Genomic DNA, 26,753 nt, shown 5'->3' with positions numbered 1-26,753 from the left:
CTACTCTGTGAGATAGCTTGATCCCTACTAAGACTGATGTGAGAAGTAATATAGAATGTGCTTAATATTCTACATAGCAAATCCTCAATAAATGTATGCTATTAAGGTTATGATTAATAGACATTATGTTCAAATCACCATACTAGGTATATCAAAGACACTCAAGAACTACTTGACTGAGTGATGAGTAGGAAATAACCCAATGGAAGGTATACGGAAGAGTGGTTCAGGAAGACATCTACATGTACAGAAGTTGTGAAAAAAACATATTTCTTGGACTTAACATGTTCTGGTGGCAGGGACATTTTAAAGCACAATGAAAGATTTGAACATTGCATTATGCTAAGGACAGGGACAAGCCCTGTAGTTAACATAATCAGAATTGCATTTTAGAAAGCTGTGCACTTAAGATTGATTGGGCCTCTAAGGACTGTGGCTCTGGAGGTGGAAAACAGGGATAAATTAAAGAGCTCTTTGGGAGGTAGACTCAACAGGACTTTGTGATTGTTTACATGTGGGGGGCAGGGAAAGGAAGAAGGAGGTTTCCAGAATGACTTTCAAGCATTTCCAGGCTGCCTGGGAAGAGGGTAGCAGTATTTGTTGAGTTAAGGAATACTGAATGAAGAGCAGTGGAGCTGCTCAGTATTGATTTGGGACATCTCCAGTTTAAGGTGTCAGACAGTTAAAAATGCAAATGTATGATAATCAGGTGAAAGCTATGAAATGGAGGTATCCATTTTGGCATTAACTACTTTAGATTCAAATAAGTCTTGGGAATGGATGAGCTTGCTTTGGGAGCATGTTGAGAAGGAAAAGAACAGAGGGCCAAAGGCAAAATCCCAAGAAATACCTAACAACTTTGTAGATAAAGGCAGAAAAGAATCCCTAAAGGAACCCAGGATTGCCCTAGAATTAAGGAAACCAGGTGAGTGTGGTAACGAGAGGAAGAGGATATTTCAGAGAGGTAGTGGTGTCACATTCTGCTGAGAAGTTACATAAGATATATAGACAAAATTGTGTGGGATTTAGAAACAAGATGCTCATTGCAAAAGCAATTTGAGTTATGTTGGGAGTGAAAGCTACTTTGCATTGGGCTGAGATGGCCCAAAGGGATGGGATCTTAAATACAGCAGAAAGGTCTGGCCTTGAGGGAGAAAGACCTCTTTATTTTAACAAGGACAGAGGAAAGGATAGGCGTCACTATAAGTAATGCTTTCATAAGATTAGCATATATTTTCTTTGTGAAATAGGTGGTTTCATTTTTCTGCTGTAATGGCGGGAGATGGTAGAGACAAGTTCATAGACGTGCTAAGGGTTTGAAATAGATTAGCCTTTGTAAGGAATGGAAAAGAAAGCCGACATGGGGGAGAGGAGTCTGGCCAGGCAGCATTAAGGACCCCGGTGGTGTTGGCAGCCAGTCCTTGGGCTGTGTGGCTCTGACAGCGTTCAGGAGGCTAAAGGCTCTGGAGGGGGTGAAATACAGCTGAGTGTACACTGTGTTGGAATAGGTGTGGGGAACAGAGCATGGGTCAAATAAGTTGAGGCTGCTAACCCAAAAACATGATTGAAGTGATCATCTATGGAATCTAAGATGATGGAATGAGTGGGATGAGAACCAGGAGGGAGCTGGCAAGAAGAAAGTAGCGGATCAAGGGAATAGAGGTCCCTCGTAAGCCAAATAACTAAAATGGGGTTAACTGAATCAATGCAGTGGAAGGATAGGAACTGTGGTTAGAGCAAGAGGTTTAAGTTTATAAGTTTCAGATTAATCACAAGGTCCAGGAGTGGGTTTGGGAACAAATGGAGTTGAGCTGAACGTCACTGGATTCAAGGATTTGTAAGACTAGGCTTTTGCAAGCAGGCGGTGTCATTTCAAGCAGAAAGGTGTTATGTAGTAGAGGCTTCATGAAAGCATGCAGTTATACAGATACGTATCTGCATTATACAAATATCTGCATGGTACAGATAATCTTGAGAGGTGATGCAGTGGAATGGCTAGTGGATAGGCTCTGAACTGACAGACATGGGCTCAGCCACTATTTGGGAGTATGATTGTACACAACTCCTCCAAACTCTCTGGACCCTCAGTTTTTCTATAAAATGGATGTGGTGATAAAGGATTGTTGAGAGGGTCAACTAAGATAATGTTGTACTAGTAGGGGGACAAGAGGAGAATGGTAACTGTGAAATATGGAAAAACACAAACAGGAGGTGAGCAGAGGAAGAAAAACCAGCAAAGTGGAGTGAATGGTGAGGACAGCTAGCTGAGTGGGATAAGAACCAGGTAACAGAGGAGTCCCTGAAGGGATAAGGAAGAAGACAGTGTAGAAACCAAAAGAAAACGGTAATTAGAGAGAAGGAGTCAAGAGTTTGTTTTTAAAAACAATCAAAAGGAAACAGACTTGAACATTCGTAGTCTGAGAGCAGGGAGCCTAGTGAAGACGAAGTTGAACAGATACCTGAGGGAGCGAGATCCCAAGGGAGACAGGAATGCATGAGGTTAGGAGCACTGATGGAGGCATCGGCTTCACCAAATTAGGAGAGAATTGGCATTATGCAGGCCCCATGACAAGATGTACCTGCTGAAGGAAATTCACATGAGCTACCTGTGTGTTCCTTCCCATTAAAGTGGGGGCGTACCCGAAAGTGCTTTTGGTAACTGTGGTGGAGGCGGCAGCAGCTGTGCCTTCTTTATAACAGCAGATTACGATAAGGATTGTGAGTTAACCGATTTCTTTCAATTAAGTCCTAGAAAAGCTTGTACGTAAAGATTCAAATAAACAGTGAAATTTAAATAGTCTTATCAGGTTTATTAGGGGGTTAAACACTGATTTGAAAAGTTGAAGTATGTTTTTTTCTAATCTCAGTTTGTCCTTACACTGATAAGATATTAAGCTAGGCTTAATAAGAATTCTACCAAGTCAATTATTTTTTAAAATGAAAACTAGTTCCCTTGTTTTTATTATGTTTGAGCTCAGATCTGGGTCAGGTCATTTTGATTTTTTTTCCTCTTTAGGCTAAAATAAAACGAAGAGTCACTTGGTGCCCTGGCAAAATTAACAAAATGAAGGAGTCAAGCTATGTAAATGAATTTAATATGCCAATGAATATAACAATAAAAAAGCATAAGTCTTCTGTAAGTTCAGTAGGAGAAATTGATGAATGTGAGTGTTTTTTCAACTCCTTTTAATTATCAAAGCAGCTCTGCAAAGGGTGACTACTTATAACTCCATTAATATGATAAACACTTTTAAATAAAACTTGTGTGTTTTAGATGTAATTACAATGGAGGTAATGATAAAAATAAATAATTTAGGAAAGTTCATGAAGTTTTCTATTTGCAGATCTCTTAAGAATAATGCACTGTCATTAAAACACTTAAGACATATTTTTATTATTTATTTTTGTTCTAATCATTATCCAATTAAATTAGTATCCATATATCATCTACCTTAAACTTTGCTAATCTTGAAAGGATAGCATTTATAGGAAAATATTTCAAAATTATGTCTCTAATAACATTTTAAGATTTTTTTAGGTGCATTTTAAAACTTACATTGACCAAATCTCAAATTCAGAGTTTGTCCTTTTTACCTATGTTGTATTAAGGATCCTATAGTTTATCACTTGCTCTAGCCAGTGATCTTAATTTACACAATAAGTGATCACATCTGTTAATGTACTCTTGGCAATTGTACTGTGAGCACATATTAGCCAATTTGAGCTTATTACCACTGATCAGAATTTTTAAAATAATCTTTAATTTGAGTTTTAGGAAACTTAACATGTTTATGAATAAATTTCTTTCCTCCTGAATTACAGCTGTCTGTTCAGAGGCTGATGTTTTCAGTAACACTCTTGATACATTAACTGAGATAGAGTGGAATCCAGCAACAAAGCTACTAAGTCAGGTAACTTACAGAACATTATCCTTTTACTCTTTTAAAAATTTATTTGTTATTGGTCTTTACTATTGTTGTAGCACATTACTACCTCTTGCTTAATTTCAGTAACAGTTTGGTTCTAATTAAGGCTTCCCCCACTGGTTACACTCTCAGTTGACAACTGTGCCATCAGAGGGAAGCTAAAAACTTTATAAAACAGGTGTATGGTGATAGCTAAACGTTTGCATCTGGTTCTTATCAACAGATCTTGGAATCTATGATTTTTCTTTTTATTTTGCCTTGGGCAATATCCTAAGGGTAAAAAAGGCTGATATTAAAAGTGTCAACAGTCTCAGGCATATAGTAGAATTATACATCAGAAAGGGGTAAAATTGCCAAATAATAATGGAAAATAAAGTAAATGTATATGGTCTTATCACAACTTTATTTTTTTTATTTTTTTTTTATTTTTAAATATATTTATATTTCTTTTTTTATATTAGTTTCATGTGTACAAAACAATGTAATGATTAGACATTTACACACCTCACAAACTGATAACACCCCCCAAATCTACTGCCCCTCTGACATCTTATGTAGCTGTTACAATACCATTGACTGTGTTCCCTATGCTGTACTTTATATCCCATGACTATTTGCATACATACTATATATTTAATTATAGTTAACATTCAGTATTATTCTACATCAGCTTCAGGTGTACAGCGAAGTGGTCAGGCAGCTACACAATCTATGAAGTGATCCCCCTGATAAGTCCAGTGCCCATCTGGCGCCCTACATGATCTTTACAACATTATTGTTTGTATTCCCCACACTGTATTTCACATCCCCATGACTATTTTGCGACTACCAATTTGTACCTTCTAATCCCTTCACTTTCTCCCCCATATCCCAAACCCTCTCCCTCTAGCAACCATCAGTTTTTTTTCTCTGTGTCTGTTTTGTTTGCTCGTTTATTCTGTTCTTTAGATTCCACATATAAGTGAGATCATATGGTAATTGTCTTTCTCAGTCTGACTTATTTCATTTAGTATACTATCTTCTAGGTCCATCCATGTTGCAAATGGTAAGATTTTATTGTTTTTTATGGCAGAATAATACTCTGTTGTATAAATGCACCACAATTTCTTTATCCAGTCATCTTTGGGTGGGCATTTTGGTTGTTTTCCATCTTTTTTTTTTTTTTTTTAAGGAGGGCGCAGCTCCCAGTGGCCCATGCTGGGATCGAACCAGCAACCTTGGTGGTGTTAGCACCACGCTCTAACCAACTGAGCTAACTGGCCACCCCTGTTTTCCATATCTTGGCTATTGTGAATAGTGCTGCCATAAAAGGAGTGCACATATTTTTTTGAATTAGTGTTTTAGATTTCTTTGCATAAATACTCAGGAGTGGAATTGCTGAGTCATAAGGTAGTTCTATTTTTAATTTTTTGAGGAACCTCCATACTGTTTTCCATAGTGGCTGCACCAATTTGCAATCGCATCAGTGCACGAGGGTTCCATTTTCTCCACATCCTTGCCATATCCTTGTTGTTTGTTGACTTATTAATGATAGCCATTGTTGATTTATTAATGATAGCCTTTCTTACAGGTGTGAGGTGTTATCTCATTGTGGTTTTAATTTGCATTTCTCTGATGATCAGTGATGTTGAGTATCTTTTCATATGTCTGTTGGTCATCTGTATGTCCTCTACATCAAACTAAAAAGTTTTTTCACAGCAAAGGAAACCATCAACAAAACAAAAAGACATCCTACTGAATGGGAGAAGATACTTGCCAGTGATATATCTGATAAGGGGTTAATATCCAAAATTTATAAAAAACTCATACAATTACCAAAAAAGCAAACAACCCAATTAAAAAACTGGGCAGAGGACATGAAGAAGCATTTTTCCAAAGAGGACATACAGATGATCAATAGACATATGAAAAGATGCTCAACCTCACTAATCATCAGAGAAATGTAAATAAAAACCACAACTTTAGAAATAAGGAATTCTGTAGTGAATTCCTTAGTAAATTAGATTCCATGTTTACTTTCTAGGCTGCTAATGTTCAAAGTAATACGTATAGTTTTATATATGTAATTGTTAAAGAAAGCTTTATTTTAATTTTGGAATAAAATTGCAGCGATTTGGAGGAATTATTAACCACTATAGTTAGTTCTAATTAGTTAAGCATTATAGGTAAAGTGCTTTTGTGTCCCTAAAACATACTCTAGAAGTTTGTTGTTTTGGGAAAATCCCCAGTATTAGTTTAGTTTTTGTTTGGGGTTTTTTGTTGTTGTTTTTAACTTGGTTTATCTCTTTCTCATAACAGTGTAAAAAACAGAAACAGGTCTCTGTTGAGTATGATAAAATCTAGCAGCCATTAGTATTTTAGAGATCAATAAATGATACCTCTGTTTTACTTCCTAAATTCAGAGCCTTCTGAGAACTAAAACAGGGGTCAGACAAGTGAAGTAAATTATTAGCTTCATTACTGAGGAGCTTAAGGACCGGTGGTAAAACGGACTTCCCATTATGCACTCTAAATCCTATTGCTGACTAAGCTTTTCCAGTCAGGCATAGGCGGATCATTTGTTTATATGATTTTTTTTTTTTTTTAATTCTACCCCTTTCATAATAGTCTACTTCTATTCTAAGTTAGCTAGTTTACCAAAATGCAAACGCTTTATTTTACTATGGATCAAACTAGACTACGAGGGTGATATTGAAAAAGAAAGTGGCCTAAACCAACAAATGATTCAAGGTTAAATTAATTATTTGACTAACCCAAATTTCAGTTAAGGAAAAAAAGAGTGTATCATTTGAATTCTCTCTAACTTAAATAATCTGGTTTTGTTTACAATAGGAAAACTTAGAAAGTGAGTTGAATTCACTTCGTGCTAACTACGATAATCTGGTATTAGACTATGAAAAACTACGAAGAGAGAATGAAGAAATGGAAATAAAATTAAAAGAAAAAAATGATTTGGATGAATTTGAGGCACTAGAAAGAAGAGCAGAAAAAGATCAAGAGGTAAAGATGGAAATGTGAAACTAAAGTAGAACAACAGTTTTGTAAGAAGTACCATTCTCCTATAGATACTTATTTGTAAGGTTGAAATTGAGGATCCAACTATTTTCCATATGTATACACAGTTTAGAGAATTTAAGAAATAATTCATTTATATTATCTTTAAAATAGTTAAATCATTTGTTTCACTTGTGCTTATGCACAAAAGGAAGAAGGGATTAAAAACATCTTTGGGAAGGTTAGTGAATCTGCCTATTGATGGATTTGTGTTGAAGAAATTTTAACATCCAACTGAATGTTTTATGTATGGATACTGCATATTAATGGATTTTGTTTTCTTTAGAAAATATATTCCTAATAGAACATTATTAGAATAGCTGGGGAAGCTAATTTTGCACCTTTTTCCATATAAGAGAATTACTGTGAAAATTAGTATAACTAATACTAAATACTTTTAATGAAATTTTTAGAAATGAGACAGATCACTTACATTTTCAAAGTATATATTGGGCTACATGTTAAGAGAACATAATCTAGAGACCATGAGACTTTGGGGACTCATTGTCCAAAAGATTCAAGAAATTTCTTAATGCAGAGAGTCCTTAACATAGAGTTCACAGACACTATGATTTTTTTTTGCAGAATTTTTGAATGTGTATTCATTTTTCTGGAACAAGAATCCATAACTGGTATCAGACTTGTAAAATGATCCATAAAGCCCCCCAAAAATAAGAGCCAGTGTTTTGGTATAGTTAAAGTATGAGTTAATTTACAGATACTTCTCAGATTTCTATACGGATAGCCCAAAGGGACAGGATCCTTTTTCCTCAGAATCATTGTTTAGTTTCTCACCCTCTTTTCCTTTTTAAAAGGAAAAAAGAGTTCTGTACCAACACTATTATTTCCATTCTACCTACAAATTAAAGTAACTCCTACATTTCACAGGTATTACAGCCTGAGAAGCAAAAGTCTGTAAGTTTTCCAGAGTTTCATTTAACTTGTTTTAAAATTTGCATATTAACCAAATGCAAAATATCATGAAAAAAATATGGGACTTCGGGCAGTAAAACTGGGTTTTATTGAAAGGGAGTAGCCTAGTGTCATGGTCTCCGGAGCCAAACTCTGGATTTAATCCCCAGTTTTGCTGCTGACTAGCTCACTACAGATTCAAGCCTGGTGTGTGTTATTGGCAAGGTCTTGAGAAAGTCAAGGTCTACTTCCTGTATGTCTTCACTCTTGAGATTAGATCAGGTGCTTGCCAAGGTCCTTTCTAACTCCAAAATTTCATCTAATTTTTTTGTATATTTCTTGTTATAAATAATATGACATGAAATTAACTGTGGGCATATATGTTACAATAATTTCTCTAATTTTTTCTTACATCACTTATGTATTTAATTAATAATAAAAACAAGCTCACTGAATTTAGTCATATGCAAAAAGATTACAAAATAACACAGAATATATGACTTGAATATCACATCCCTATTTTTTGTTTCCTTTTTAACCACAATCAAGGGGGAAAATAATACTATTCAGTTTTACTTGAACACAAATTGAAATTCTCGGTTCTGTAAGGTAACCTAAAAGATTAACACGTTGCGTACGGATCACGAGAATCTTCACGAGGGATTTAAACCCCGCGGTACGCAACGTGTTAAGTAATAAAACTTACTCTATTCAAAGACAGTTTTATAATATCCATTCCATGTTAAACTAAAAACATAAGTCTATGTGCATACAGTAAAATATGTTCCAAAACATACACTTTGGGGAAAAGATTAACAAAAAAGGAATGAAAGCAAATTATGGCCTTAGGACATGTGCCCTAGTTTGCCTAAGGATTTCATCAAAAATCACCAAAGTTGTGGATAATTTTCAAGTGGGAACATAGTAATATAGTAACATAGTAACAGTAATTTTGGAGGGAAGAATAAACAATTTAAGTATCATGCTCAGAGAATAAGAAAAATTTCAAAACTCTACCTACTGTAACATGATGTATTTAATTTTATTATTTTCACAACTTGCAGAATTTTGTCTTAAGTTAAATATTTCACCTGCTGCAAATTATGGTTGAAATCTACAATATTTTCTTATGCAGTTATGGGTTAACTTTTGATCATATTATATACTTTCTCTTTGTGCTGAGCATCTTAAACAATACATCATTGGAAGGTTACACTCGGATGTTTACAGAAGTTACTTAATCTTTTCCTGTTTCCAGTACGCGCAACAAAGTGCTGTTTCAAATGGAAAGTTGGAGAATTTTTCTTTCTAAAATTTTTCAAAAATTAAGATTGATTATTTAGTTCTTCCTTATTGGTATAATAAATGTGCTGTTCTTGCACAAGAGTTAGAAACTGGCAGTTAGTTTTCTTGCACAAAGGTTAGAAACGGAAGAAAAGATAAACGATAGTGCTAATTTAAATTATAATCAATTTAAATTATAACCAATACAAATGTCTAAAACTTTGCTGAACGATCGGGTAGCCACTAATCACAACTGAGCACTTGAAATAGCGACGATCTGAATTGACTCAAGTAAAAACAAAAGTCAAATATTTTAATAATTTTTAATATTGATTACATGAAGAAATAATATTTTGCATAAGTTAGATAAACTATTAAAATTAATTCTACCTGTTTCTTTTTACTTTTTTTAATGTGGCTACTAGAAAATTTTGAATACAGATTTTGCTCACGTTATGTTTCTATTGAATGACTCTGACCTAAAATAAGCACTAGTCTGAAATCTAAGACTAGTTAGTATGGAATTAAACATCCAGAAAATATTATTTAAATAAGATGCTATTTTTGTAAGTCCCTTACATTCTGCTGGAATTTGCTTTTACTCTTTAAGGACTCATCTGATTATAAAGATTAATTCTAAGGGAAAATATGTTTATCTTTGGTAAATTGTAGTTTATTTGTTTTGAACACAAAACTTGCTGGTACCCAAATATTTAATGCTACATATATTTTGTTAGAAAGAAAACTTTATTAGAAATACTTGTATCTTTACAAGTATTCTTTATACTTTTAGACAGTTTAACAATATGAAACAATAACATCTTTCCAACATTCCTATAAAATAAACCAACAAGGTGTAATAGTTGGTAATCCTGTACATATCTCTGTAGCTTTGGTGAACAGTAATATTGTAAAGACACAATGTAACTACCCTAATCTAAACCTAAATTCCAAATCACAACTCATTAAAAAATATGCCACTGTAAAGCCACATAGATAATTTACGGGAAGAAAACTCTATTAAAAGTATGCGTTTTTTTATAAGCTTGAGTACCACTTTATCTCCTCCAAAATGATGCATGCTAATTTGCTTTTTATGTTTTTGTAGCTTTATTAACAGATGACATAACTGTTTTCTGGGTCATGCTGAGGTTTTTTTCTTATTTGCATGTTTTGTGGGGTTGGGGATTTTTTTGTTTGGTTGATTATGTTTGGTTTTGGGGTTTTCTTATACTTTTAAATAATGAGGTGCTCTGTTATAGTAGCTTGAATAATTGATCTCTCAGTCCCTTTTTACTGTATTGGGTGATTCAATACTTTTTTTTTTTTTTTTTTTTGCTTTATTAACTATTGGTTTGCTCTGTTGCCTGTTCACATGCTCTTACAGATGCAACTAATTCATGAAATTTCGAACTTAAAGAATTTAGTTAAGCATGCAGAAGTGTATAATCAAGATCTTGAGGTGAGCATTTATGTTGGTATTTCTACTGATAAGGAACTAGAACTATAAAATATAAATCATATGAATTGAACATGATTTCAAAAATAAAAGGAATTCGATTTTTTTAAACGCCAACCATTTGAATTTTACTAGCTACCAACTTAAACTGTTAAATATTTCTTTTTACTCCCTTAGAATTGAAATTAAATTATGTTTTACTCTCCTTTGATTCTTTTAGAATGAACTAAGTTCCAAAGTAGATCTGCTTAGAGAAAAGGAAGAACAGATTAAGGAGCTAGAGAAATACATAGACTCTCAGAAGTCAGAAAGTATGAAAATGGACTTGTCATACTCATCGGTAAAAATCAGGTTTATTTTCTTATGAATCATGTTGTTTATAGTATACCGTCATCCTCATCCTCATAGCAAATGCAGTATATATATTGTCCTAATTTTTTTACATATAGCATTTAATCTTATCAATGACTCTATGAGAGAGGGACTATATTAGGATTATTGCCATTTTACCAATAAAGAATCATTCATAGAGAGTTGAGGATTTTATCTTCTGAGTGAATATAAATAAGTTAGGGATGAATTTCCATTAAAAATTAGTAATTCAAAAAATGTTATATTTTTTTCAATTGTTTTATACAAATGCAGACACAGGTGAATAGTATCAGGTGAGCACTTGTGTTATTGATAATATCTAGATAAAATCTAGAATTATAAGACATCATACATATTTGAGCATGATTTTATAAATGTCATTAATGATATTAGTGCATTCTCATAATTTCACTATTTTAACAGTTTGGTGAATATTTTTTTCAGAAACTAATGACTTAGTTGGTATAAAATGATGTCATTAAATAGCATTGAATCTCATAGTGAAATTGTTGATTTTTTTTTTATTTGTGTCAGTCTACCTGATTACTTCAAGAAAGTGTCAGTTTGATTGTAGTTTTTAATACCCTTTTTAAAAAGACAACAATTTCCAGCTTGAATTTTTTTAATATTAGTCTCTGTTGTTCTTTTGTTTTCATTTGAGTTTTTCAGAGTACTTCTTATTACCTGTATTAATGACAAGTGATTCTTTTAAAAGTATTCTCATTGTTCTGAGGCTGTGGGTAAGAAAGGCACTTTTATGTAATTCTGGAGTATCTATTGATAAGTTCAAAAATGGTTATTTTTAAAAATTATTGTTTGTATATTACTCTTTATTCATGTCATTCATTCATTTATTTATTCATTCATGCATTAATATTTTACCAAGGACATATGGTTGAATTCATGTAAGCTAAAATCGTGTTAAAATGCCACTTCTCTTTAAAAAGGAGACTGATTTTTTTCATATATTTATTGGTCTTTTGCATTTGCTGTTCTCTGAATTGCCTATTCATGTCTTTTCTCTATTTTTCTATTGGATTGTTTGTTTTTCTTTTCAATTTGTGACGTAATAGCCTTAATTTTAACTATTAACTACTTGCCTGTCGTGTTTTGGGGAGAATAACTTAAAATAAATATACATAGGAACATTTAGCAGGCTAGCTGAGCAACAATGTGTTAATCTTTTCCAACTCGAGGAAAGTTAGATTTCACTAAATCCTTTTTGTCTTGTGTATAGGAGAACACTACAGACCTAAAACAAATGAAACAGACTCTGGTTGATGCTGAAACTGTAGCCCTTGATTCCAAGAGAGAATCAGCCTTTCTTAGAAGTGAAAATCTGGAGCTGAAAGAGAAAATGGTAAGTGATTTTTGTAATATTTATAATAAAGCAGTTGTAATGATCAGTATATTTTTGTGACTGCAATGTTTCTCTCAATAGAAAGAACTTACAAGTATATGCAAGCAAATGGAAAATGATAATCAGTTATATAAAAGCCAGTTGGACGCAAAAGAGAAAATGAAAGTTGATCTGATGAAAGAATTACAATCTTCCTTCAATGAAATAACAAAACTCACCTCCCTTTTAGATGGCAAAGTTCCAAAAGGTATTTTTTAATTTCAGACTTACCTATTTGTAAATCTTACTTTCTGTAGAAATGTACCTAAAGGATTTTGCAACTATATTCTGGTGATTAAAAATACATTCTCTGATTTTTCTGGTAGCTTAATCTTAACTTTAAATATCATTTGTATCAGTATTTACGTTTCCGTGGACTTCAAATTATAAGGGTTTAAAAATTATTTCTCAAATAAAATGCGCCTGACCTTGAAAAAGGTGATTCAAGAACTATTAACATGTATGGCATGGAAAACTAAACTTGGGGGGTGATCACTTTGTAGTGTATACAGATATCAAATTATAATGTTGTATACCTGAAACTTATGTTTTAAAAAACTATGTATTAACAATTAGATTAGCTGTTTACCAATACTGGCTCTTTTTAAAAATACATTTTATATAATCTGATTAAAAATCTATGTATGCAATTTAGATTAATCCAATATCTACGTGCTGTTTTATTTAATTTACCAAAAATTTCCTAGATTTACTCTGTAATTTGGAATTGGAAAGAAAGATTACAGACCTCCAGAAAGAACTAAATAAAGAAATTGAAGTAAATGAAGCTTTGCATAAAGAAGTTAATTTGCTCTCTGAATTGAAATCTTTACCCTCAGAAATAGAAATGCTAAAGAAAGAGGTAAACATTTTTAAGCAAATAACTTATTCTGAAGGTAAAGTTAAACAGGATAATATATTGTTATAGAGATGTAACAATAATTGTATTGCCTTTCCTTAGTCAAATCTTTGCTTAATTTCAAAGTCTTGTTTTTTTGCAGAGAAAGTTTTTTTCCTGAAAACTGCTTAAGTAGATCACATATTACTAATAAAGCTGTTTTATTTTTTTCCATAGATAAATGATAAATCTGAAGAGCTATATCTAATAACATCAGAAAAAGACAAATTATTTTCTGAAGTAGTTCATAAAGAGAGTAGCATTCAAGATTTACTTGAAGAAATTGAGAAAACTAAATATGACCTAGCAACTACCCAGTTGAATTATAAAAGCACTGATAAAGAATTCCAAGATTTTAAAAATCATCATACTGAATTTGAGGAAAGGTATAACACGGTCCTTGAGGAGAATGCAAGACTAAACCAGGAAATAGAAAATCTCTCTAAAGAAGCTCAAAAACTTGGTTTAAGTTTGGATGCCTTAACAACAGAGGTTGGTACAAGATGCTCTCTAGGGAAATGATCTTTAGTTTCTGGGGTTTGGCTTCCATATATATGCCATAGAATGTTCTGCTTTTCACATTTACTGTTTCTTATTTTCAAGCTTTCTCACAAAACTCAGGAACTTCAGCAGAAAACCACTGAGAATCAAGAAAGGTTAAATGAAGTGGAAGAGCTGAAGGAACAATTAGAAAATAGAGACTCTAGGCTGCAAACTGTAGAAAGAGAGAAAACATTGGTTACTGAGAAGCTTCAACAAACCTTAGAAGAAGTAAGAACCTTAATCCAAGAAAAGGATGATCTAAAACAACTCCAAGAGAGCCTGCAGATTGAGAGAAACCAACTCAAAAGTGACATTCAGGATACTGTAAACATGGTAAGGTTTTGACTGATTAAACTTTGAAAACTCAGAGCCTCTTTAAACACATTACAAGAGCCATCATTTATTATTTATGATCAAGTAGAAACTATACGATTATTTTCATTGTTTTTTACCTTATTCTAATGGAAATGGTTTTGTATTTCTCTGCCAAAGAATATAGACACCCAAGAACAATTACGAAATGCTCTCGAATCTTTGAAGCAACACCAAGAAACTATTAACACGCTGAAAAGGAAAATTTCTGAGGAAACTTCCAAGAGTTTACGTGTAGAGGAAAACATAGGAGAAACTAAGGATGAATTTCAGGAAAAGGTAAAGAGGGTTTTTTGTTGTTAAGTTATAGTAGTTCTTTGTGTATTCTGGATATTAACCCTTTAACAGTTGTAGATTTGCAGATATTTTCTCTCATTCCATGGTTGCTTTTTCACTCTGTGTCCTTTGATGCACAGATATTTTTACTTTTGGTTTAGTTCAATTTATCTGTATTTACTTTTGTTGCCTGTGCTTCTGGTATCACATCCAAGAAATCATTGCCAAGACCCGTGTCACAAAGCTTTTCCCCATGTTTCCTTCTTAGAGTTTTATAGTTTTAGCTCTTAATATTTAGGTTCTTGATCCATTTTGAGTTGATCTTTGTATATGATGTAATGTAAGGGCCCAACTTCATTCTTTTGCATGTGGATATCCAGATTTACCAACATCATTTGTTGAAAAAACTGTCTTTTCCCCATTGAGTGGTTTGGCATCCTCATCTAAGATCAGTTGACCATATATGCAAAGGTTTATTTCTGGGTGCTCTGTTCTATTCCATTATCTATATGTCTGTTTTTATGCCAATACTGCACTGTTTTAATTACTATGGCTCTGTGGTAGGTTTTGAAATCAGGATGTCTAAGACCGCCAATGTTGTTCTTTTCCCAGATTGTTTTTGCTATTTAGAGTCCTTTAAGATTCCATATGAATTTTAGGATAGATGTTTCTATTTCTACAAAAAACAGTTCGATTTTCATAGGAATCTGTAGATCGCTTTGGGTGGTACTGACATTTTAACAATATTAAGTCTTTCAATTCATGAACATGAAATATCTTTCCATTTATTTGCATCTTCCTTAATTTATTTCAGGAATGTATTGTAGTTTTCTGCATATAAGCCTTTGATTTCTTGGTTAAGTTTATTCCTTAGTAGTTTATTCTTTTTAATGCTATTGTAAATGGAATTGTTTTCTCAATTTCTTTTTTGAATTGTTCATTGTTAATGTATAGAAACACAACTGGGTTTTGTACAGTCATTTTTTTAAAAAAGTAGACATTATGTGCAAACAAAAATCTTTAGGATACATTATTAAATTAAAACAAGTACACACTTCAGTGTAATTAAGATCCAACTAATGTAAATAAGTCTCTGTATACATTTATATCCTAAAACTGTATATAATGAGCTGCTTCTTCCCATTTACACTGGCGCACAATATTTCTGCCTTAGAAAAGGAGCTTTCTCTTTCTCTCTCCCTAAGCTTCAGTCCTTCTCTCCTAGAAAAACATTTTCACTTCCTCTGTATCGTGTGTTCTCAGCTTATCTATAATTTGGATCAACCATGGGCCAGAGACACTTGATCTTGATTTGAAATTTCCTATTTCCACTTTCATGAGGGGAAGGTTTTTCTAAATAAATTTTTGAAAATAAGATAACAACAATCAATAGCTGCTTTTAAATACGTGCACAATACAATCAGAGGGCCCATGAGAAGGAGGCAATAGAGGAGAAGTGAGGGAAGAGATACACTCACTGGGACCAGCTGGGTCCTGGAGTGTTAAGTTCATGCTGAAGCATCCATTTCAATAAAAGGGTCTGACTGGGGATTCTCCAGGGCCATTCTGTTCATCAGAGGTCCTGGAATCTGGGATAGAAGGCTGAGATAAGCTTGGTCTCACATCATATTCCTGCTCGAATCCCCATGTAGATAAAGGAGTGGGTCTGGGAATTTCCAGGGACCCCTCTGTTCATCTGGCCACCACAGAGCTGCATTAATAGGTCTCTCATGAATCACCGTTTGCAATTCTGCTTGATGTGTCTCTTTGGAAATGCAGTTTATCTAGTGTGTCTCAACAGAAATTTTGACCTTTGTAATTAGTAAGCTTATTCTCATATAAAGGACAGAACTTTTTTCTTTAATAATTACATCTATTTTACTCATAACTGTGGTGGCTGAAATACTTTTTAGGCTCTGTTCAGTTTTGAAATGTACTTTGTGTATCATGACAAAATACTTTGTCTCAATCTGCCTTGTCTTTGTGTACATTCTTTTATTATGCTTAACAGTAGAGATGGCAAGGTTCTGAACTGTAGTATCTGACAGACTATGTGTTCCCCACCTTAATTTCTCACATAGTTTGCTCAGTGCATACTATTGTCAGAAGCTCGTGCATATTGCCAACAGTAAGAGGGGAGCTTAATAAAGTACGGTTTGTCCATATCCACTCTAGAGAACAAAGCAACTACTAAAAATTATAATTTGAAGAACTCTATATATGTAAATTCATTATAATTGCTATGTTTAAAAAATTTAATGGAAAAAACTGTGAAAGGAAATACTGTGGAATTCTAAGAATGGTTGTGTAAAATTGATGACATTGGGTGGTAGTTTTCTCTTTATTTTTCAAATTTTTTCTAACGTAATTATAGATTATTGTAAAAACTTTTTAAAACATATGTGGCCAACATGGCGCTGAATGTATTTACTGGGCTAGTATAAAGTTATAGAGTGATACCCTAATTTCGTACCATCAATTATGTCAGTCATTGTCTCTCTTTACCAAGGAGTCCACATATTAGGTTTCCTTTTGTTAAGACTTATTTATGGGTAAATGAATTTATATAACATGATTTTCTTAAGCAGTATAAGTAAAATAACTATTAAGAAAATGTGAATTATGCTGTTATATGAGATCGGTTTCTATCAAAATCATTTTGCCTTCTGTACATAATAAAACTCCAGCCTTTTGTAGTATAACTGCCTCTAAAAGTAAAGATTTGTTGGGAATAGAGGGTAGGGAATGATTTCCAGCTTTTGAAGGAAAGAAAATATAGAGTTTATGGTGGGTTACTCCTTCATCAAGTCAGGTTAACCCATCATACCTGAAGATAAGTATTAATTATCAGATGCTGTCCAGATAGTTCTTATCAGTAAACAGGCACAAGAGCACAGACACTTGTGTTCAAAACCTGGCTCCACCTCTATAAGTGACCTATTCTGTCTGGGATTCAGTTTCCTCACCTGTTAAATGGGTATAATAACAGAACCTACCTCATAAGGTTATAGCAAAGATCAAATATGTCAATATATGAAAATAGTGCCGGGTACATAAGTAATATAAATGTTGGCCGCTTTTATAATTATTAAAATTCTTATTAACTGAGAAATTCTTCTTTAATGCATTTATATTTTAGATGGTTGGCATAGATAAAAAGCAGAATTCGGAAGCCAAAATAACTCAAGCACCGATTGCAGATGGTGAGGATAATGAGCTAATTGAGCAACAAAGAAAGATATTTTCTTTAATACAGGAGAAAAATGAACTACAACAAATGTTAGAGAGTATTACAGCAGAAAAGGAGCAATTGAAGACTGACCTAAGGGAAAATATTGAAATGGTAGGATTTAGCACTGTATACTTGGCAATATGATTTTGTCTTTGTATGTTTTAGATTTTTACAACTTTATTGACGTACAGTTTATATGCAATGACTGTATCTGATGCAAGTGTACAGTCTGGTGACTTTTGACAAATGTCTACTTGTGTTTCGTCCACCCCAGTCAAGATATAGAACTTTCCCATGACCCCCAAAATTTCCTCAAGCCTTGGACCCGCTCAATCCTAACCTCACCCTCTACAGCAAATACTATTCCGATGTTTCTTCACCTTAGGTCTCTTTGTCTCTTTTAGAACCGCATACAAACAGCATCATGTAGCATGTATTCTTTTGTGTCTTCTTTCTACACTCCCTTTTTATTACTGGGCAGTGTTCCATTGTATGAATAGGCACAATTTGGTTAGCTTTTCTCCTATTGATGGAAATTTGAGTTATCCCCACTATTTGGCTATTTTGAATAAAGCTGCTGTGAACATTCTTATACAGATCTTTTTATGAACATAACGTTTTTTATTTATCTAGTGTAAATATCTAAATGGAATACCTGGGAGGTGTATATTTAACTTGATCAGAATTTACTAGACTGATTTCCAAAGTAGTTGTACCATTTTACGTTTTCACTAGGAAATAAAGAGGATTCTTAATGGCTCCACATCCTCACCAGTTCTTCATATTATTGGTGGTTTTAATTTTAACCATTCTATCAGATGTGTACTTCATTGTTTTAATTTGCCTTTCCCTGACGACTAAAGATATTGAGCATCTTTTCATGTGCTTTTGTGTATCTTTCTATAAATTATCTTTCTATAAATTATCTGTTTTTCCAGTGATGAGTTGTAGATTTCAGTGAACTGGTCTTGTCCATGTTTTGTTAAATTTGTTCCTAAATATTTCTTTTATTTTTATGCTATTGTTATTTTTTAGTTTCATTTTTAAAGTTTTGTTGTTAATGTTTGCCAATATTCTCAAAGCTTTTTTTTATGTTTCTATATTTAGGGGCATTATAATGTGTGTAGATCAAAATTAATATTTTGGGAAGTTTACTATGGATCACAGTAGAACCTGACCTTTTGTGTAATTTTCCACGTTTGTTGGAATTGTCTGTTTGATCAAAAGAGTTAAATGTAAATAAGAATATGACAGACAAAAGTCATATTCTCTTCTCAGCCTCTGGCTTGTAATGTTTTTGTGGTCTTAATAATTGAGAATGTTACTGTTTATGTTAAATTAGGATTAGCCCAAGTCCATCTAGCAAAGGATAGCTGCCATTTGGAGCTTGGTATTAATCAGAGCCCAAACCAAAGCCATTTCAGCATATGAAGAGCCCATAACTATAGCCTCATCAGTAAATGAATGCTTAGTCTCTTTTGGCTTAGGGGTGGTAGTAAATGAGCAAACCTCTCATGATAGAATGCTAACTCCAGTTCTAATTCTCATGATAGGAATGTAAGTTGAACAATAAAGAGACAGCATAAAAAAGCAAATTTTCGACATATACATAATTATAAAGACTAACTTTCTTTTTAAATTAGTCTTTTCCTGTATAGTTTGTAATGATTTCTTCATGTTTAGGCTTCGGTAAATGCTGATTTTTACCTGATTACATTAATGCAGCTAGTGTTATTCATTTTAATGTTAACTTTTAAAATTCTAGAGCATTGAAAATCAGGAAGAATTAAGAATTCTTGGAGATGAACTTAAAAAGCAACAAGAGATACTTGCACAAGAAAAGAACCATACCATGATCAAAGAAAAAGAAATGTTTAGGACCTGTGAGAAACTGGCAGAAGTTGAAGAAAAGCTAAAGGAAAAGGTTAATTTTTAAAGTTGTCTTTCTAGTCATTTTTCCTAAGTTGTTGTGTTTCTTTTATTTTCAGTAATAAATTTTGATTCTGGCAGACCTAAATTCTATAAATGACCTATACCTCTCAAATGAACAGATATTAATGCTAATATTTTGGGCAGTTTCAGCTCATACTGAGATCTTAACTAATATCCTTTGCAAGGATTATATTATCCTAGAGTCTTTAAATAAGAGAGGGGCCTTGATTCATCTAAACTAATCATAAGATATATTCATTCATCGACTATTCATTGAACATACCATGGGCCAGGCATTGTTTTGGGTACTTGAGATACATCAGTCAACAAAACAGAGATCCTGCCCTTGTAGAAATGTATTAGTCATTCCCTAAAATGTAAGATTTATCACTATTACCATTTCTTAGATGTTTGCAATTTTCTGAAACATTTCTTTTATAAAAGTAAGATTCTTTTGTAATATTTACATAAAAACTAAGACTTGTAACAATTGCACTACCCAAGTAATTATAAAATGCACCCACTGAGATCTTTCTGTGTATTCCAAGAGCAATGCCACATGCATTAGCGATAACATATTGTGGTTTTCATTGTGCTTCTGTGGATTTTTTTTTTTCCTCATATGAGTTCTCTTAATTCTCATCCCTTCTACTATAACCTAATTGAATTTATTAAAACCTTTTGTCTACTTCACACGCTTAAAGAAGTGAAATCAATAGCCTTATGTAAAGTTAATGCTCAGTATTTGTTTGGGCCACCCCATAAGGACCTTACTAGAAGTGAAAGTAGATTACCCAAAAAGATTTTAAGAGAAGAGAAATTACAGTTATTTGGCAGCTATATATGTGTATTTTATTAGGCTTTTCTTTTTTTAATTTTTCTCAGTTTCACTTTACCTAGTGACACCATATTACTTTCCTAGGGCTTCTGTATCAAATTAGCATAAACTCAGGTTAAAACAACAAGAATTTATTGTTCTAGAAGCCCCAAATCAAGGTGTTTGCAGGGTCATGCTCCCTCTGAAGGTGCTAGGGAAGAATCCTTCCTCGCCTCCTGCTATCATTGGCTCCCAGCTGTCCTTGGTATTCCTTGGCTTGTAGCTGCATCACTCCAGTCGCCGCCTTCATCTTCCCATGGCCTTCTCTATGTCTCTGTGTGTCCTATTCTGTCTTTTGTAAGGACACTCATTGGATTTAGGGCCCATCCTAATCCACTAGGATTCCTTTTCAATCTTTAACTACATCGGCAAAAACCATATTTCCAAATAAGATCACATTCTGAAGTTCTGGGTAGACTTGAATTTTGGGTGGGACACTATTTAACCCAGTACAGACACTAAGCCTGAAGGTTACTTTACTTTTAATGCTACTTGTCTGTTTGCATTGCAGTATAGGCAGGGCTGTGATAATGATTCTTTCAGTTTGATAAAGTACATTTTACATAAGATTTTAAGAGTAAACAGGCAAAATTATAATTACAAAAATTGTACTTCTTAAGAGCCAACAACTCCAAGAAAAACAGCAACAACTTCTTAGAGTACAGGAAGAGATGAGTGACATGCAGGAAAAGATGAATGAAATGGAGAATTTAAAGAATAAATTAAAGAACCAAGAATTAACACTGGAATGTCTGGAAATAGAGAAGCTAGAATTGGCCCAGAAACTTTATGAAAATAGTGAGGAAATGAAATCCATAACCAAAGAAAGAAATGATCTGAAGGAATTACAGGAATCATTTGAAATAGAAAGAGACAAACTTAATGGATGCATAAGAGAAATTGAAGTTACAGTAAGTCATATCCTTTTCTTTCGTCTATTAAATGTTTCTTTAAAAGCTGAGCCAGTTGGAAAGGGGGAGGTAGCGTTGGAATGATGCTATTATAATATTTAAACTTCACTTGTTAATAAAGGGTCTAGAAACGAAGCAAGAACTAAAAATTGCTCACATGAATCAAAAAGAACATCAAGAAACTATTGAAGATCTAAGAAGAAATGTTTCTGAAAAGACAGCTCAAATACTAAATAATCAGGACCTAGAAAAGTCCAATACTGAATTACAAGAAAAGGTTTGTCTTTTCTTCCTTCCCTCTTCTCCCTACTTCCTTTCGTTCACCCTTGAAGGAAAGGTAAGTAGTAAATAGTGACTGAGTTGTATGTGGTTCATTCATTTATTGGATAGTATATGTTGAGTGTCTAATGTGACAAGTACAATACTAAGTTATAGAAATAAAATGGGAACAAGGTGGACAAAATCTCTGATCATACAGCTTCCTTTGTAGTGGGGAAAGGTAACTGATAAATAAACAATCAAATGAATAAAATAATTTGAGATAATGGCAAATGCTATGCAGAAAATTAAATGCTGGGATAACTGGACCAACCCTTGTTAATAGTCTACTATGTGCCAGGCACTGAAACTATATGTATGAATAAGACATTGTTCTTGCTCCCCAATATAGGCATATTAAAAAATCCCTCAATTCCAGTATGATAAATGTAGAAATGTAATATGCAAAGTTATGTGGTACCACTAGTGCTCATAGGAAAAGGAATCTGTACACATAAAAAAATTGATAAGTAGTATTAGAATTCATCTGAGAATGAGGACCATTCATTTATTGGGCTATAATCTGCTCTACTATGATTTTCCTCTGTAGCATTATGGAACTAATATAGAAATATATTGTGTTTCCCCAAAAATAAGACCTAGCCAGCCATCAGTTCTAATGTGTCTTTTGGAGCAAAAAATTAATATAAGACCTGGTCTTATTTTACTTATTGTACTAGTAAAATAAGACCGGGTCTTATATAATATAAAACCGGGTCTTATATTAATTTTTGCTCCAAAAGACTCATTAGAGCTGGTTATCCTGCTGTCTTATTTTCAGGGAAACAGTAGCAGTGTGCAACTGACTGAATTAGTGATTTGTTGCTAAAGTGTAAGGATTAGTTCACTTTGGATGTAAGCTGGAGAAAAGGAAAATTATAACAGAAAAGTTACTGAATTTGCTTCAGTAGGAATCAAGGCAAAATGAGTCATTAGAGGTTGGGGATCCATGGTAGGCCCTGAGGGTTCACGCTCACTTTCATTGCCATGGAAAGTATCCTCATCTTTTTCCTTTAAAAAGTTATAATAATAATCTCCAGATAGTAAACTTGGTATTTTATGAATATTACAAGATCCCAGTGCTTCATGAGGAACAGGAGCTACTTCCTAACGTGAAAGAAGTCGGCTGTACTCAGGAAACAGTGGATCAACTGGAGCTTTTAAAAGAACAATCCAAAACCACCGATTCAACAACACTGGCAAACATAGAAATAGAAAGGCTCAGGTTAACTGAAAAACTTCAAGAAAGTCACGAAGAAATAAAATCTCTAACTAAGGAAAGAGACAACCTTCAAATAAGAGAAAAAGCTCGTCAAGTTGAACGTGACCAGCTGGAAGAAGGAGAAACTTTGGCTAAAGTAAGTTTCATCCTTTGTTCCCATTTAATGTTTTATAAGAATCAAGTCTTTGGGAAAAGGGGCAGTTAGTTAAATAAATATTACTACTAATTTTCTTTTTTTTTTTTTGAAGTCAGGTTTATTAAGACGTAATGGAACTAGTAAAATTTAGGTGTACAGTTTTGTGAGATTTGCCAAATGTTGTGTAAAACCATCACAATCATAAACATTTTTATTTATGAAGTAATTGAAAATTGAACTAAAAATTGCTCATAAATACTTAGAAACTATTGAAACTGACAGAAAATGTTTCAGAGAACACAGAGCTTTTCTTAAATATTCAAAATGATTTTTGAACAATGTTATATGACAAGAAGAGATGAAGCCAAAAATACTGTTTTTTTCCTTCTTTAAATCTATTCCTCAAGCATCTCATAAGGCACTACCGTCTTCCTCACTGCTTCAGCCAGAAATCTGGGGTTCACCACTACTACCATCCTTCCCTCCTCACTCATTCTATGATCCGAGCGCCAAACCTTGTATATTTTGAGGGTGTGTGTGTGTGTGTGTGTGTGTAAGAGAGAGAGAGAAATCTTCCCACTTTTCTCTCCACATTGCCAGCACTTAATCCAAGTCACGGTTCTCTCTTTGCCTGGCTTTCTGCAATAGCCTCCTAACTGATCTTCCCACATTCATTCTTACACGTCTCCAATTTATTACCCATTCACAGTCCAGGTCGTCTTTTCTTCTTAAACTCTTTAATAGCTTCTTGTTACTCTTGAAATAAAGACCCGAATCCCTCGCATGGCCTAGGAGGCCCTGCATCTCAGAACTTGCTGGTCTCTAGCCTTATTTCAGCTCTCTTCCTTCTGCTCATTCCGTTCCAGCAACTCTAGTATATTGCTCGTCCTCATCTTGTGACTTTCAGATATTCTGGTCTCCCTGCCTACAGTGTTATTATACCCCCCTTTACCTAACTACTGCTCTCATCCTTTCGTTCTTAACTGAAGCTTTCAGTCCTGCAGGAATCCCTTCCTAACCACTCACAGTACCTCTAATACCCTAGGAGAAGCCAGTACCTCTGTTTTGTAAGATTTGGCATAATGTCTGTTTTCCCCCAATGTGTCTCAAAAAGGCCAAGATCCTGTAAGTCGCATTTCCTGTTTTATCTCCAGCTTCTAGTAGTATACTATACTCACAGCACAGTGAGCTCTCAATAAATAAGTGCTAAATGCCTGAATAATGGAAGACTGAGGAGTAGGAAGCTTGATCTGTAAATGAACCATTGAATCCTGGCTTAATTATTTTAGAAAGTATCCTAATTTCTTTTCCCCTAAAATAAAGTATCTTTGGATACCAACTGTATTGTTTTATGATTCTCTTAAGATCCAAGACAAACAAGAACAGTCCTTCAATATGAAGGAAAAAAACAGTGAGACAAAGGAAACAATGACTGAGATGGAGCAATTGAAGGAGCAACTCAAAACTCAAGAGTCAGCACTGCTAAGACTAGAAATGGAAAAGCTCAGGTTGTCTGAGAGACTTCAAGAAAGTCATGAGGAAATGAAATCTATAACTAAGGAGAGAGATGATCTACAGAGGCTGCAAGAAGTTCTCCAATCTAACAGCGACCAATACAAAGAAAACATGAGAGAAATCATAGCTAAAGTAGGTTGCATCTTTTTCTCCATGTATGTGTGGGTTCTTTGGGGGTTTTTTTTTTAGTACTTTGTAAGCATATATTTTTGTAGAAACTAAACCTTTGGAAAAGGGAGTTAGAATGTGATGATTATGATGTTTATATACATTTCTTATAATTTCCTCTATTATTAAAAGCACTTAGCAACCGAAGAAGAACTTAAAGTTGCTCATTGTCACCTGAAAGAACAGGAGGAAACTATTGACAAGCTGAGAGTGAATCTTTCAGAGAGAGAAGCGGAACTATCAAGCTTTCAAAAGGAATTAGAAATAACCAATGATGAATTACAGAAAAAGGTAAATTGGGAGTAAAGGAAAAGTGGGAGAAAAACCTGAGGGAGGTAGCTAACTGAATTGCGAAGACTACTGTTTACATACTAAATTGTTTTTGGAGAACATCCTGGGTTTTTTCCCTTGAAAAAAAATACAAATACACACATATACATGCATATACACACATACATAAACACATTTTATGAATATGTGTATATGTTTTTTGGCTATTTTATCATTATTTTAAGATTCAAGAGCTTCATGATAAAGAGGAACAAGTTATTTGCGTCAAAGAAATCAGTGAAACGCAGGAAAAAATGAGTGAACTGGAACAATTAAAGGAGCAATTCAAAGCCAAAGACTCATCACTAGAAAGTATAGAAAGGGAGAGACTCGAGTTAACTGAGAGACTTCGGGAAAGTCAAGAAGAAATAAAAATTATAATTAAAGAAAGGGATGAACTGAAAAGGGTGCAGGAGGCCCTTCAAATGGAGAGAGACCAACTCAAAGAAAACATTAAAGAAATTATGGCTGAAGTAAGTTTCCCTCTTCCAATGTTTTTTGGATGCAAAAACAGTTTAAGGGGATAACGATGATATTCACTGTTAAGTTTTATTAATTTTCCTCCAATCATAAAGGGACAGAAAATCAAAGAGGAACTAAAAACTACTTACATTCTTCTGAACGAGTACCAAGAGACTATTAATACAAGGGATATTTCAGAGAAGACAGATCGAGGAGTAAATATTAGAAGAGATTCAGAAAATTCAGATACTGAATTACGGGAAAGGGTATGTCTTGTTTCGTTAAGTTGGAAAATGACATCTGGTTATTGTATTCCTCATATCAATACGTACATTAGATTAAATGTAAAGATGATTGACTTAGTTTAGTAATAAATCTTTTTCTTTAAAAACTCTGCCTGTGTTCTAATTTGTTATATGATTTTCTCAGATGCAAGAATTTCAAGAAAAAGAACATCAGCTTCTTAATATGAAAGCTGTAAGTGAGACTCAGGAAAAAATATGTGAAATGGAATATTTGAAGAAGCAACTTGAAACCCAAAAGTCAAACCTGGAAAATGTAGAAATGGAGAACATAAGATTAACTCAGAGACTCCACGAAAACCTTGAAGAAATGACATCTGTTACAAAAGAAAGAGATGACCTTAGGAATGTGGCAGAGACTCTCGAAGTAGAGCGAGACCAGCTCAAGGAAAACCTAAGAGAAACTGTCCTTAGAGTGAGTTACCATCTTTTCCTCATCTAGTAAATATGACATTGGGTGATGGGGCTTGGTGACAGTGTAAAATTGGCCCAACATTGGGGAAGGGAGTGGGGGTTCTTTGGTAATATTTTCCAAATATTTTAGTAAATTTATTCATTGACCCAAAAAGTTCAGACGCAGCTATTTATCCAACACACTTTAGCACAATTGTGCAAAGATATTTGTAGAAGGATATTCATTACAGCGTGTTGAAAAAATAAAGCAAACAAAAAAAAATAGGAAAAATTCTGTCTGTTAGTAAGGGACTAATTAAATTCTGTTCCGTGGAATCCTAAGCCACAGATGAAGGATAAGGTCGAGCTGTGGTGCTGATGGGGAAGTGTCCTGCTAGGGAAGAGGGAAAGTTGCGGAGTAGTACATCTAGCCTGTGTTAACGTCTAAAAGTCACGTAGA

General features: G+C 33.8%; 1 protein-coding gene and 1 non-coding gene across 4 annotated transcripts in view; one reads left to right on the top strand and one right to left on the bottom strand.

Annotated features, from left to right (window-relative positions):
• The window catches only part of CENPE (centromere protein E), a 64,846-nt gene that overhangs the window by 14,090 nt on the left and 24,003 nt on the right, over positions 1–26,753 (top strand). For 2 of the 3 annotated variants that reach the window (XM_019738884.3, XM_019738883.3), the window contains exons 14-34: positions 3,017–3,164; positions 3,823–3,911; positions 6,759–6,926; positions 10,564–10,638; positions 10,856–10,975; positions 12,245–12,367; positions 12,449–12,614; positions 13,114–13,268; positions 13,482–13,796; positions 13,908–14,180; positions 14,340–14,498; positions 17,635–17,838; positions 19,493–19,651; positions 21,157–21,447; positions 21,569–21,724; positions 22,839–23,123; positions 24,489–24,770; positions 24,939–25,097; positions 25,322–25,609; positions 25,712–25,864; positions 26,028–26,315. In XM_019738884.3, coding sequence (XP_019594443.3) covers positions 3,017–3,164; positions 3,823–3,911; positions 6,759–6,926; positions 10,564–10,638; positions 10,856–10,975; positions 12,245–12,367; positions 12,449–12,614; positions 13,114–13,268; positions 13,482–13,796; positions 13,908–14,180; positions 14,340–14,498; positions 17,635–17,838; positions 19,493–19,651; positions 21,157–21,447; positions 21,569–21,724; positions 22,839–23,123; positions 24,489–24,770; positions 24,939–25,097; positions 25,322–25,609; positions 25,712–25,864; positions 26,028–26,315 — 4,056 coding nt within the window. The remainder of the gene's footprint in view (positions 1–3,016; positions 3,165–3,822; positions 3,912–6,758; positions 6,927–10,563; positions 10,639–10,855; positions 10,976–12,244; positions 12,368–12,448; positions 12,615–13,113; positions 13,269–13,481; positions 13,797–13,907; positions 14,181–14,339; positions 14,499–17,634; positions 17,839–19,492; positions 19,652–21,156; positions 21,448–21,568; positions 21,725–22,838; positions 23,124–24,488; positions 24,771–24,938; positions 25,098–25,321; positions 25,610–25,711; positions 25,865–26,027; positions 26,316–26,753) is intronic. The other variant, XM_074322870.2, reaches the window with a different exon arrangement.
• Positions 5,115–5,188, bottom strand: TRNAV-AAC (transfer RNA valine (anticodon AAC)). The gene has a single exon. It is a non-coding gene; the product is annotated as a tRNA-Val (tRNA).

The sequence above is a fragment of the Rhinolophus sinicus genome, chromosome 1 (genome assembly GCF_057876585.1).
Source record: "Rhinolophus sinicus isolate RSI-liver-muscle chromosome 1, RSI-T2T, whole genome shotgun sequence".
NCBI classification, from domain to species: Eukaryota; Metazoa; Chordata; class Mammalia; order Chiroptera; family Rhinolophidae; genus Rhinolophus; species Rhinolophus sinicus.
This window is presented reverse-complemented; position numbering and strand designations above follow the sequence as displayed.